The sequence below is a fragment of the Nuphar pumila genome, chromosome 3 (assembly GCF_984573655.1).
Source record: "Nuphar pumila chromosome 3, dmNupPumi1.hap1.1, whole genome shotgun sequence".
Taxonomy (NCBI): Eukaryota; Viridiplantae; Streptophyta; class Magnoliopsida; order Nymphaeales; family Nymphaeaceae; genus Nuphar; species Nuphar pumila.
In genome coordinates, this window is record NC_143251.1 from 145887806 (window position 1) to 145902650 (window position 14845).

General features: G+C 37.9%; 1 protein-coding gene across 4 annotated transcripts in view; it reads right to left on the reverse strand.

Annotated features, from left to right (window-relative positions):
* Positions 1-5100: 5100 nt before the first annotated feature.
* Positions 5101-14845, reverse strand: part of LOC149844302 (uncharacterized) — a 111699-nt gene continuing 101954 nt past the window's right edge. For 3 of the 4 annotated variants that reach the window (XM_090000487.1, XM_090000485.1, XM_090000488.1), the window contains 7 exons: positions 8338-8460; positions 8174-8257; positions 7780-7964; positions 7526-7664; positions 7386-7445; positions 5617-5721; positions 5101-5403 (listed from right to left, as the gene is read on the reverse strand). In XM_090000487.1, the coding sequence (XP_089856613.1) occupies positions 5290-5403; positions 5617-5721; positions 7386-7445; positions 7526-7664; positions 7780-7964; positions 8174-8257; positions 8338-8460 (810 nt within the window). In that variant the 3' untranslated portion in view covers positions 5101-5289. The remainder of the gene's footprint in view (positions 5404-5616; positions 5722-7385; positions 7446-7525; positions 7665-7779; positions 7965-8173; positions 8258-8337; positions 8461-14845) is intronic. The other variant, XM_090000489.1, reaches the window with a different exon arrangement.

Consider the following 14845-nt stretch of genomic DNA (forward strand, 5'->3'; position numbering starts at 1 on the left):
GGGTGGTAGACCGTAAAGAGTTGCGCATTTTGACTTGTGAGCTTATATTTGCATATTAATTTGTAAATTTATGAAATTAATTTTAATAACAAGATAAGAAAAAGAACAGTGTAATTAACGATCCCTTGATGTTCCTTTTATAAAAAGGTAATATTAGGCTTAGCGGTTTGGGACCGTGAGGATACAAAAACTTTGTGTGCGTTGTTGTTGCCTCTGAACCCGATATTGAGGTTCTTCTCTTAGCCACGATTTTAGAAAGAATTTGCCACTCTGCCTGGGGGTGGTGTGTAGACACAGCTGTTGTTTTGGTATTTCAAGGAAAGTGGCACTTGTAGATGGGTGATCTCTGGTGTCTTCGACATTAGATAGGTTGTCTAATGTTTCGAAGGCTATTTCGATCGAAGTCTAAGTTTGAAACCCAATAATAAAATACAAATTGTGTGCTAAGCCACCTTGGGAACCTAACTTGACCTCAGAGATTTTACCTATTTGGCGTATCCGCGGGCAACGGTAATTAAAAAAAGAAACTTAAATTGTGTGCATTTAAGAGGGACATGCATATAGATAAGAAAACTTGACTAAAGATAATAATGTGTTCATACATGTGCATTGAAATCATGCATATTCCTTTTATGCATTAGATCATGCATATTTACTTATTTTCTTAATTGTGATATATTGATGAATGCATAATGTTTCTTTCCTAGTGCATGTTAAATGTTAATATTGCTTAACTTGTGATCCCTGATGATTATTAAATTGTCTCTCATGCTTAAAAAATATGTTTCTTATTGCATAAATGATTAATTGAATTATGAATTTGTCATAAATGCATCCCTCTAAATTATTGCATGAATCTTATCTATATTCTTTATGCTTATTTGTTTCATTAGAGGGATTCATACAGATAATTTCTTGAATTATGACACCCTACTTTTGGTATTTTTCGCAGTCTCAGATGACCAGTGAGGTGACTTGCTCATAAGAGAAGCTATAAGGAAACCACACGACTACTTGGCAGACTTCTATGGACAGCGTGACTCTTTCTTCTTCTTTTTTCATGCATTCTGATATTCTTATTTAATTTTCTCATGACTATTATTTTTTAATTGATAAAATTCATTCAGTTTGGGTTTGGATAAAAAGATAGGGTGTAAGATCCCTTGTGGTGTGTTGAGTTATCCAGTTGTGAGTAGAACTGTAAAGACCCCGGGTCTCTAAGAAGATTTTCGCAGTGGTTTAAAAAAAAAATCTGCACTTTTTCTTAGGTATAAATTGGGGTCGTAACAGTTTTGGCTTGAACAACTATACCAAAGACTGGCTATCCATCAAATTATTCCTCAATGCAATTGTTTGGTAGCACTTTTTTCATTTTAACACCTAAGCATAAGCTTGAGATATCCTAAGAGACAAAAAGGATGCAATTATTATGATTCAAGATTACTATTTTTAAATATGTATCTTTTAAAGAAGATCCTCCACACTTTCCATATGGTTCAATGGAGATGTCTAACGAAATGGATAGTTTGTTTCTTGTTCATTTAAAGAAAACAGTTCTAAGTCTAATCATGAACTTAACTCTAAGAGACCTATACTTGATGTTCACCTAGAACTGTAGTAATATTTTTCTATAGTAAAGAAAATAACAAGATGGATGACTCCTAGAATTAGTCTCAATTCCTCTCGTACCAATAGTTGGCAAACATTCCAAAAGATATTAGTTTCTCGAGAAAATTATCCTACAAAGAACCCTATATTCATATCAAATAGACATAACTACCACCCTTGATATCAAAGGACACTATATTTCAATAGTTTATACCAAGGTTAGCAAAAGGAAAGTATGAAGCGGAAGCAAAAAAATGAAAGTCATTTAGATCCATTTGAAGAGGGAAGCAAGAAGTGAGCTTTTATTTTTGGTCTGATATGCAAGCTAGGGCACATAAAGTAAAAAAAGAGCAAAAGTTTGACATGCTATATGAAACTATTACCTTTCAAGAATTTTATTATTTCTTTATTATATGATTATAAAATAAGTCACTTATATTAATTATAACAACAATTAATATAAACATTTTGAATGAAATAAATAAGTATTTTTCAGGTTATTTTTGTTAGGATATAAAGCTTTTAGTATAAACATTCTAAAATTTGGAGGCCCCTCCAAAATAAAAGGCCCTCGGCGGTGGCCTCAAACAATTTAAAGCTTGTGATCAATGGTCCTAAGGTTTAAGAAGCTAAAACACGGCTCGTGTTTAGTCCTATAAAAATGATATTCGGGTCTCTTTTAAATGGCTACGAGCCTACGAAGCTTCAACACGTATTGCATTGAAATGTAGGCCCTGTGAGAATTCCCATCTTGGTATTCAATAGTGTCCTCCATAAAAAGATTTTGGGTGTGGAGAATGGGGATTGTGATTCTCCTTTTTGGTTAGGTCACCATTAGGACACTCCAAATGTCATAGTTGTAGGTGTTTAATGCTAAGATCTGAACCGTTAGATATGTTTATTTGATAGAAAATATATTTTTTATTAAGCATCTTTATGCTTACATTTGTATTTTAAAGTGGTATAAAAATCATTGGTTGATATTGTACTAAATTTTGATGATAAAATATTCATATGTTTAAGTCAAATCAATTTCAAACAAAGCTTACTTCTTAATAAATAAGCTATGATAAACACATCTAATGGTTCAGATCTAGCATAAAACACATAAAACTATGATTTTCATAGCAGAAAAGGGGGCAGCACAATCCCCATTCTCGTACGTATGGGTCTAGGATGCAAGTATATAAGAATATTCAGAACACTCACATCCAACACATTTATGGACATAGGTGATCTTTTTAGATTTCACATTGAATTCACTAACCGATTTGTGAGGTCCCATTGAATTTATATGTTCATTGTATGCAAATGAAAACGTGCTTTAGATAGACTTATTTTGCCTTTTGCCCGTACAAAAAAACCATGCATGGATCATCACTAGTTCAATCAAACCTAACCTCACGAGGTCAAACCTGACCCACTTATGAATTGCCGTGTGGGCTTTGAGCCAACATTTGATTCGAGCCCCAAAACTGGTACTGCTTAAGGGCCCTTTCGTTTCATTCTCATGGAAGGGAAGTTTTTTTTTTATTATTATTATCAAGCTGGGGGTTAAGGCCCCCTGCTTTCTAGTAGACAAACCCTACTGGTGGCTCTAAAATTATTCAACTACCCATACCAGTGGGGTTCAAACTTACAACATCCCATCGCATGGTTTCTTGCAAACACTGCTCCTACCAGACAGAGCCAAGGAGGATTTTTGATAGGAAATGGCATTGATTTCTAAAAAGTCTCATGAACTCAGCCTTTTCATGAGAAAGCTTTCATATCGGGAAAGTTCTGAAAGAATTCGCACATGGAAAGTGACAGGTGGTGAAAGATACTCAGGCCACTTGTACCAGCATGACATTTTACCACCACGATGATTTGATGTTTGTTTCACTCATATTAGAGCAGGTGGAGGGAAAAGGGATGCCAATTTAACAATTTCCATGAAAATTACACCAAAATGGCCCTACGAATCATGAACCCGTTTTAGTCGAAATTTATGAAATTGAGGCATCCACCATTCCTTTTGTTAAGGAACAAGTATTGAAAATGTTTTATTCATTTTGTTTGCATGAACAATGGTCGACCAAGTGATTTTAAGACAAAATACGTCTGAAACAAATTTGGAAAACACCATAAAAGGCCAAGATCTAATAACCGGAAAAATGGGGCTGTTCTTTGTAAATGGCAGATTATAAAGCTATGAAACACCAATAACTCAGACTTCGAGTTCAGTTCTTGATGAACGCACCAAAAAGAACCTAAAATTTAAGCTCTGTATGGGAGCTCGCAGGTGAGATCAAAGCTCATTAGAGTTTGGTAAAACTACTATGGTGGTGGTTGCTTGAGAGGGCATTAAGAAGATAATTTATGGAAGATGTCATTTTTTATGCAGCTTCCCTACTGATGACCATCCATCCCAACATTTGTCGAGAGACACCGCACCCACCTCAGCATTCTCATACACCACCCCCAGGATCAGTGACCTAATCACTGGCTCTGTCTGAGATACTTAAGACCACTGTCCTTACAGCATCAAACTCTGTGTGCTTACCCCTTGCCCCCAGGGAATCGTCATGCTTCAGCTTGCGCAAGGGATGGCCCATGGGATTTGAACCTAAACCACCGTTCAAGAGGCCTAGGCCCCATCCCACCATGGCAAACCCCTTTGAGTGGACATTCTCTCATCTGCATTTACAGTTTACTAAAAAACTGGAATTGGCAACTACCACATCTAGGGAGTCACCATGCTTCAGCTTGCGCAAGCAGTGATGCCCATGGAATTTGAACCTAGACAGCCAGCCAAGCAGCCTATGCCCCCCATCCCACCATGCCAAACCCCCTTTGGGGCGGACATTCTCATCTGTATTTACAGTTTTACACTCCAAAACAAGAATTGGCAGCTATCACCTCCAGGAGGTGGTAGTTGCCAATTCCAGGATGGCTCACTTTTCTAAATCCATTAGACCCCTCCGACTCTCAGATCCCAAACAGAGCCTTTATCTTCTTTTAACAGCACTCCAATGGATCCAACAAGATGACCGGACAGGCTAGACCCAAGTATGGGTACGCTGCGAACAACCACTGGTTTGACTATCAAAAAGAAGGGAAAAAGGAAAAAAAGAAAGAAAACACTGGACCAAAAGAGGCGCTGTGGGTACATATGACCATATTTTGTATGAATATGAGAGAGAGAGAGAGACGGACAAACAAAACAGGAACCCATCAAGGTCTAGCATTGAATCATTGATCCCCATGCAACACGGTTGAAATGATAAAAGAATTTTAAGTATTCTAAAAAAGATTTATGGGCGATAAAATGCAGTTTTGACTGTTGTCACTTTGGAGAGAAGATCACAACAAGAGGTCAAGAAAAAAACCGCTCTGACATGAGTTACTAAAGATTTGGAAGTACGACCATCTGGAACATAAGGCAATTGGCAACAGAGAACCATACGACCTTTTTCCCAGCATGATTTCAGTCATCAAAACCTTTTCCAATTTGGAAGGGAACAAGTTGACTATACTATTTAACATTGATATTAAATAGCAGTTCGACACATGAAGGCAACAAAGGGAAAGGCCACGTGTAGTTAACCAAATGCTTTCTCTTGTACATGACATGAGAAAAAGGGAGAAGAAAGAGGGCAAAAAAGAGGGGAAAAAAGGCGGGGCTGTACAATTGGATACCTACATGAAGTAACTAAGTGCTTTCCTCTTTCTGGAACCACCTTCTCCATACATATCGTTCCACTGCAGCAACTCGTTCATATTTGCAGACTCCGATGATACACTTGCGCATACCTATCATTGTTAAGCCTGTCTTAGTTTCAAAGGACTCGTAAAATGGTACATGAAATCACATGGCAAAGTTAGAAATGGAAAACAATTAAGCTCTTGTAATTGTTTTTGGCTGGCAAATCATGTGACCTTGCCGCCAATTGGTAAATGGAATGTCGGCCTCAATTTCAAGATCTAAACTCAAAACAGTAACAAATAGCATGGGAAGTAGCATGCCTGTTCATGTGCATATCTGAAGTCATCCAAGCTGAGGGGACGTACATCTGTGCCAACGCTCAGTGGTGGTGGTGGTCTACCCTCTGATAATGCTAAGCTTTTCTCCTGCAAAAAAGACGGGAAAAGAGTTGGAAAACCCTGTATAAGAAAAGAGTGCAGATTAAATGCCATAAAACAAACTTTAACAAACAATACCATACACTGGGATAAATGAAAAAGAAATATCATACATGGCGCACTACAACTTAAAGCCTAATCAGAACACTAGCCTAGTTGGTCGAACCTCGTTTTATTATGCGTTTATCTCTTTTATACATGAATTCATTCTTTTCTTTATTTCTTACTAGCTGTGGGATATCTCGGCAGACTCAACCCCATGCCTTCCAGTAAAGATGGGGCAGCTTTAACAATCTAATTACCATATTCTGACCCACAAAGCAACGGAATCTGCCATGATATTTCAAAGTATTGTCGATACTTCCCAGAGACTTTTAATCCTTCGGAGCAGGTGCCCAAGCAACTGATTCACTATCAAATATAAGGGTTGCAAAATTTTGATGGGTGGTTGACAGTTTGGAGCAAGAGATAAATGCAAGTCTAGAGAGGTGGTCTTCTCAGGTTGGTGAGAACAGGTCAGAAAGAGTTTGCGATAATCAAAAGGGTTCCATTTTCATGACTACTTTCTGCAAGAGCCACATGGCTCAGTCTAAATTTGTTATACAAGGGGCCTTAAGCAGGATCCATGCCTCCCTCATCTGGAGAACATCATTGTGATCACCTCACGCATCATCAAAATGCTCTTTAGTACCTCAACTTGAATGAGATTCACTCTTTTGGGTTTCAGAAAGAAAAAGAGAACCAAGTTTACTAGGTTTTACATTCATCAACACACAGCTAGAAGGCTATTCTATTTAATCATCAACCCAAGAAAACTGAACTGAATGTCCGTAGAGCTGCCATTATCCACTTTTAAGTGAACATGAAATGATTCTGAACAGAGAACAATCATCAACTGGGGTCTGGGGATACCTAACGATGACAGTCAGCTGTCAATCGAACATGGCTCAGAGATTGAATATCATCAAGCATCTCTGAGAAAATTAAAGAGGTTGTCATTGAATATTCACAAATATATTCAACTTATTCTGCGTCTTAATATCACTTTTCTACATTTTTGTGAACAGTGTCTAAATCAAATCCTACTGTATAAAAGGAACATTCAACTTTTCATAGAATATCTTTTTTCCTTCAAGATTGGCCAGATTTTCCAAAGAAAAAAAAAATCACAAGTTTCTCCTAAGAAATTATGGTGCTGAGATATGTAACATTGGCTTGTACTAATATTTTTTAGTGCAGATACACCATCAGGAAAGAACTGGATGAACTTATCCCCTCTTTAGCAGCCTTGCCAAAGAGGAAACAAAGAATGAATAGATGATAGGCATGCCAATCTGCGTAGCCTAATTATTTTAACATGATGCCACCAACACAAAATACAGTTAAAGCCAGAAGACCACTTTTCTACATTTTTGTGAAAATTTTCTAAATCAATTCCCACTATAAAAGGAACAATCAATTTTTCATAGAATATCTTTTTTTCCTTCAAGATTGACGGATCTTCCAAAGGATAAAAAAAACACAAGTTTCTCCTAAGAAATTGTGGTGCTGAGATTTGTAACAAGGGCTCATTACTCATTTTTTAGTGCAGATACACAAACCATCTAAGTTCTCCAAGAGTTCCATGATTCATACGCTGAAAATACACAAACCTTCTTTTCCTTTTCCAGGATTTCTCTAATAGGGCGATGAGCGGCTGTTACACAGAGATTCTGAAACAAAAGGGTAAGTTTGTAAGATACCAAAAGTAACTTCCTGCTCCCAAGATAAGGTGAATAGCTAAAAAGAATACCTTCAAATCACTTCCAGAATACCCTTCAGTCATGCTAGAAATCACTCCCAAATCAACATCAGATGCCATATCTTCCTTTCCTAATATTACCTTCAGGATTTTCTCCCTGTTTGCTGCATCCGGCAAGTTCACCATCAACCTGCAGTTAATTGTTTTTATCACCAGTTTCAGGACATCAGCAATAATAGAGCATGGGGATTCATCATGCAGCCGAAACAAGATACAGTTATCAATAAGAATGTCACAATATCCACCTCCGTGGAAGCCGCCTAATGACTGCCTCGTCAAGATCAAAAGGCCTATTGGTAGCAGCAAGTACTAAAACACGTTCTTTATCTTTCGTTCGCAAACCATCCCAATTAATCATAAACTCATTTTTCATCTTACGCATTGCTTCATGTTCTCCAGGATTTTCTCGTCTACTCAACAAACTGTCAACCTACCATAAAAAGACAAGCCATATAGCAACATAAAATAGTCAAGATAAGATGGATGACTGCGAGAACGTTTGAGACACCATAAAAAACCATAGTAAACAAAATCCTTTCCACTCTATCTAAAGATCCACAAACATAGAAGGATCAACAGCCATGCATGTCAAATACATACTGCATGAATAAGATGTTCCTAACAACAAATAAAGCTCACCTCATCAACAAATATAATGCTGGGAGAAATTTTACTTGCAAGGGAGAAAACAGCTTTAACATACTTTTCGCCTTCACCAAACCACTGAACCAACAATACAAACATAAGCATCGGCAGAAACCACAACCTGAAGATGTACAAAACTCAGCATATGCACCGAATACCTTGGATGTAATACTTGACATTGATATGTTTATAAAGTTTGCACCAGCTTCTGTTGCCACAGCTTTAGCCAGCATTGTTTTCCCTGTGCCGGGAGGACCAAAAAGGAGTATTCCCTTGCAAGGCTGGATAATTGACATTGTTAAAACCAAGGTTGTAAGTATCGTATCGTTACCCATATCGTTTGGGCCCAAAATAAGATACATATCATTGTTAAATTATGTAATCAACCATGTAACCTAATATATATATTATATATATATAAGGTAATACATATACATATATTAATATATATGTATATGTATCTACCTATTATATATAAAATATATATTTATTTCTTTTAAGCCATAAGGGTATATTTGTCATTTTACACATTCTTTTTTGAGAATATGTATGTAATTTTTGCTTTTTCTTTTCTTTTCTTTTCTTTTATTTTTTCTTATTCTTTTGGTTTTAGCACATGGAGGGGCCCACTCAATGAGATCGTTGGGCCCTCCAACGGTTATAATTATAACCGTTGGAAGGGTCCCAACGATCACATTGGGAGCCCCTCCAAGGCCTCTCCTTATGTATAAATAGGGGAGTTCCCCCTTGTGTTTTTGCATGACTTTGAGTCAAAGCCAAGTGCTCAATAAAGTTTCTCCAATATTTTTTATGCCGTTGTGCATTTGTGAGATTTAGTGGGTTGTGCTTTTGTGCACAAGTATTCTAAAGAGTTCTTATCTCTGTCACACGGACTCGGCTAGGGAGGTGCCGCACCCGAGTCTACACGCCCCGACACGGGTGCGGACACGGACTCGGTCCGGACTCGGTCAACGCCGAGTCGAACTCGGGTAAACTTTGACCGAGTCCAAAAATGTCCATTTTTAAGACAAAAAACGAAAAAATCATTTTTTATATATCTTTTTTTTTAATATATAACCAGACTGTGCAATGCAGTTGCACAATCACAAACTGTGCAACTGCACAGTCACTGCACACAGTCGGTGTGACTGTGCACAGTCACAGACTGCATTGCACAGACTGTATTGCACAGTTTGTGCAACTATTAACGTATAAAGTTTAAACATTTGAATAATTGAATGTCAAAACTGAACAGATGTGAATGCTATAGTAAAGGGGTCATTTCAAAAATTGGACCAGTACAGATTATGGACCATTTCACAAGGTCATAGTTTAAAGTTTTTTTTCCTTTAACCATGGCCCATAGATGTGTTTACCTTAATTTTAATTGTTTACTAGAATTATTGTTATATATATATATATATAGCCGAGTCCCCGTGTCCAAAATTTTTGAAATTGCGCCGCACCCGTGTCGCACCCGCACCCGCACTCATGTGACATAGGTTCTTATTGTGCATGTGTGCCGGGTTTATTATCAAGAATATTAAGGTCTTGATCATAGTATCTTGTTAGAGATACTTTCACACAGTATCAGAGCTAGGTTTGAAGAAGAAGGATTGTGTGTTTCTTCATTTTTGAGTGCCTCGAAAAACGTGCCTTCAAGCTAATTGAATTTTGAAGTGTTTCATCTTATTCGGGAAATATTTTAGAAGCCTCCTTTATCAAGAAAGACTTAAAAAGTCCATGAGGTACGTGTTGTTTTTCATCATCTTTCCTCTCTAATGGGTGAAAAAGACTCACATTTTTCTCTTGGCTTCAAACTCAATGGGTCCAACTATCATGTTTGGGCCGGAAACATGAAAGCTCCCATTAAAGGAAAAGGGCTTTGGGGCTATGTCCAAGGCTCGATTCCCGAACCGAAACCCAAGATAACCTTGCTAGAAAAATGAGAGATAAAAATTCTTGAAGGTGATGAAAGAACCAAAGCTCTTGAAGAATATGCGAAAAAACATGAAGAATGGGATATGAGAAATTTTAAAATCATCTCTTGGATTTTTTCATCCCTAGAAACGAGAATTAATGCAAATATCATCAAACTCAAGCATGAGAATATCTTGAGAAGATGTACACCTCTAGGGACTTGTCCTATAAGTACTATCTCCAAAAAAAGGCGCTTACGCTTCAACAAAGGGAGATGTCTATAAGAGAGTACTTTGCCGAGCTCTTTTCTATTTGGGAAGAGCTTGCAATGCTCGAACCTAAGTAGAGTGGAGAAACTATAGAGCTTCGCCATAAGCAATTAGAAGAAGATAGATTTTTCAATTTTTTGAATGGGCTTAGGCTCAAATTTGAACAAATCCGGTCTTCTCTTTTGTCCACCTTCACTTCCCCCTCTCTTGAAGATGTAATTACTAAACTTAGTGGGGAAGAGACTCGGATGGGTATAAGCAAGAACAACCCAAGTGTTCTAGCTACACCTTCCAATAATGAAGAAAATCAAGGTGTTAATGTTGTCTCAAGACCGGGGAGCAATTTAAGGACCTACAAGCCTCCTCACTTCAAGAATCAAAACTCAAGTGGTCAAGGAGCAAAGTGAGACTACAGCAAGCTTACATGCCACTTTTGTAAAGAGTCGGGACACATTAAGCCTATTTTCCCAAAATAGAAGAAATTACTTGCAATAGCTATGACATCTCAACCGGAGGAACGGCCATCATCATCTAATGGGTCTCTTTCTCTTCAACAAATCGTAGAAGCTTTACAACCTCTTCTCAAGGGAGGCATTTCCGAAGCCGCTATGTCTACATCACCTCCCGGTATGACATCTTGGCTTCTACATTCCGGTGCATCTTTTCACATGACTCCAAGTGCTTTTTCTCTTTCCGTTTTTTTCTAAAAATTCTCTTACATCCTTTGTCTGAACGGCGGATGGAACACCGCTTGAAATTAAATGAATATGCAATTTTGAAAAACAAGATTTCTTTGTTCCAAAAATTCGTCTTATACCAAAACTAAATTTAAATTTACTTTCGATCTCTTGACTCTCGGATCATGGTTGCGATATAAAATTCTCTTCTAACAAATGTTGGATACATGATCGTCGGTCCGGAAGGTTGATTGGGGAAGGCTCTAGGAGAGGAGACCTCTACTATGGTGATTTTCTTCAAGTTCCCAAGAATCAATTTTATAATGTTGCCCAAAACAAAGATATTCATGTATGGCATAAGAGACTGGGACATCCCAACAACGTTAAAATCTCTTATTTGCTTTTTATTAAACATTTTTGTAAAAAAGATTTTTTATGTAATGAATGTATTCTTGAGAAGATGAAAAGTCTACCTTTTACTCAAAGATCCATGTTTACAACAAAACCCTTTGAAATTGTTCATTCCGATGTATGAGGTCCGACTCCTGTTGTAAAACCCGAAAAATTCTTGCTACCAAAAATTTTTGTTTATGTTACAAAATATTTCAAATTTTTGCAAATTGGGCCTAGATCCACATTTCAGATCTAGGACCCATAAAAGGGAAATTAGGTATAAATGATATGAATCTCGATATAATAATAATAATAACAATAAATAAATAAAATTTTAAGTTTTTTTTATTAATCCGAGGATCCACACTTGGATCCATTTGGATCCAACTTGTGGATCCATATTGGTTGGGGCCGGGTTACGGGTCTCGGGTCCGGACCCGAGCCGTGCCCTATAGCAGCCCTTTTAAAAGAAAAGGGCAACCCGATAAGGGTTGCCCGATAATGCCGTAACAGAAAAAGAAAGGGGGGCAAGGGGGGGTTACGCAGAGCGTAACCGACCCCGCACCTCTCGGTAGAGGAGGGGATTCGGTGGGCCGATAAAGGGGGAGTGGAGAGGGGGTTCTTGCCCTCTTCACTCGATCTCTCTCTCTCCCTCGTCTCTCTCTCTCTCTCTCTCTCTCTCTCTCTCTCTCTCTCTCTGTGTGTGTGTGTGTACATCGGAGAAGAAGGGCACGCCAGAGTGAGGGTTTGTCGCCGGCAAGGCTCTGGCCATCCGCAACCAAACGAGGCTTCATCGGTCACGGCAGTGGGTGGAGCAACATCAGCCGGCCCTACCCACGCGACTGCAGCCTTCGATCGCCGGAGAGATCGCCGAAAAATTCTTCAAAAGGTACGGTTCTTCTTTGAAACTGGGTGAGGAATCGAACATGGGTTCGATTCCGTACTTTGATTTGAGATGGGTTCTTGGGAACCCCTTCTTAGGGTTATTCTTTTCTCAAGAATCATGGGGGTGAACCGTGGATCACTCCCCTTAGATCGATTTCCCCTTTTTAAAGAGGGAAAAAATTGGGTATGCCAACGAATCCTACTGATTTTCTTGATTTAAATCTTGGTTTCTATTAAAAAAAAATTAAATCTGTTGTCTTAATTTGGGTTTGGAATCGTGTTCTTGGATTAGATCTACATTCATTTATTGAAAGGGGGGTTCGGCTGCCATGATCAATATAAAATAAAAATTTGGGGGTTTTCAACCTTGGAATCAATCACTCGAATCTAGGTTGTTTTGATTTCTGTTTATGTATACAACTTAGGGCATGGGGTTTCGGTTGGCATGGCTGACCCGAGTGTGCTGTTTGCATTTTTCTTTGTAAAAATACATATATTAGATGTTCTCAAGACCATATGGGTTACGCTCAGGCTTGGTATTAGCTGAACCATGTGCAATCAATGCCTTTGATAGCAATCCAACGTGTAGCTGTGTATATTTTTGTTAATGAGCTGTAAGTTATTTTATGTATAGAATTCTTTTACAGTGTTCATTTGACTACAGTAGTCTTGATCAATGGCTTTATACTAAGTGGCAATATTAAAGAAAAAAACTATTATGCTTGCATTGCATTTTTGGCTTCTTGCATTACTGTTTCCAACCATGCATCTTTTTCACAACAAATTAAGTATTTGTAAAATACTCTCTTGGAACTTACTTGGAAGCACACCTCTTAGCATACTAAAGTCAAAGTTTTCAGAAATATTGTTTATATTCTCATAAGCTTCATTTGAACTTGCTGAAAAAGCTTTCCATCAGTTGAAAAGGGAGAGGAAAGAAACTCAGCTGATTTAGGAGTACTAGCTGTGAAGTTTTTTTTTACTGTTGATGATGCAGAAATTTGATTGCTGATCTTTTAATGACAAAGGAATTGCTAGCTGAAATGTCTATTTTGACTAGCGTTAGAACCAATTATCATGACCATTGTGCAGTTTTTGACAATTTTAGTCTTGTTGTTTTGTTATAAGTATTGAGTGGAAGGAGAGCATAAGATCATGGGTTGTGTGGAACCCTGCCAAGCCCAGCCGAATGGTGCTAGACTGTATTTTTACAAAGGAAAATATGATAAATGCATTTCCTTAATTGTCCATGCTTGTGGACAAATGACAGGTCGATTGAATCCTTGTTCATGTATAGTATGGCTCATATGGAAGCTTAGCTTAGCACTTTAATTTTTCAGAATACTAACTAATCGTGTTAGACCTGGCTCTTTGCATACAGGTGAATGAAAATGCTAATATGCTTAGACTTGATTTGTTATGCTTGATTTGGATATCGTTGTCTAGTTGTTTTCATGGGCATGAGCAATCATGAAACTAATGCTTTATTGCTTGAATCTACATGCATGGGTGTTCACATGATATAATAAAATTAATCAAGGAATGACAACATACATTTTGGTATAAATATGTGAATCCTTGCGCATGAATCTTTGAAACCATGCTTGTGAGTGTTGTTTCATGTCCATGGTTATATTGGCATATATGGATGTGCATTTGGAAACACTTGTCGTGGAGGTTTATGCTTTCACTTGACTGTTATGATTATGGTACTCATGAGTGTGAGCATGATTCAGTTATTAGTAATTCTTCTTGAACATGTACGCTTGATTTATATGTGAAATGGTACATGTACACTCACACACTTAAAGAAACCATGGATTGGTTAATACCCATATGTGATGTAGGTAACACACACATAGTGGAAATGCATATGAATGAGTAATGACATGCATATATATTTGGGTTTATGATTTTCATAAGTGCACATGCTTTTGGCACTTTGGCTTAGTGTTATAAATAAAACACTACTTTTGTTTTGTGATGTGATGCCTCGATGGCCTAAATGGACCATCATCGGCCTGGAGAGCCGTGGGTTTGGTTTTCTTTTATTTATGCTTTTAAATGCATCACTTGAACCGCATAAGATGGTTTGGCACTTTACTACACTGTTCTAGTGGTTTATACGGGCAGAAGTCCCGAATAGGTCCCCGCAAGGGAGGATGCGGGTTTTTCACTTTACTTTTGCATATGATGTTGCAAACTTAAAGAATGGACTTAAATAAAAATATAATGAATAAAGAACAGTGTAATATACATTCTGGGATATCTCATCTGGAGTATGAGACTCTTAGATATCTGGTCTTGGAGAGACTGTGAGGATACAAAAACTCTATGTGCTGTAATTTGGTCCCCTGAACCCGATATTGAGGTTCTTTATCCTGACCACGGTTTTAGGGAGAGTCCGTCACTTTACCCTGGAGTGGTGGTGTTGGTCACAGCTGTGAGTTTATGGTACCAAGGAAGTGGCACTTGTGGGCATGGGGTGTCCCTTGTGTTCCCGACATTAGATGTGGAGGTCT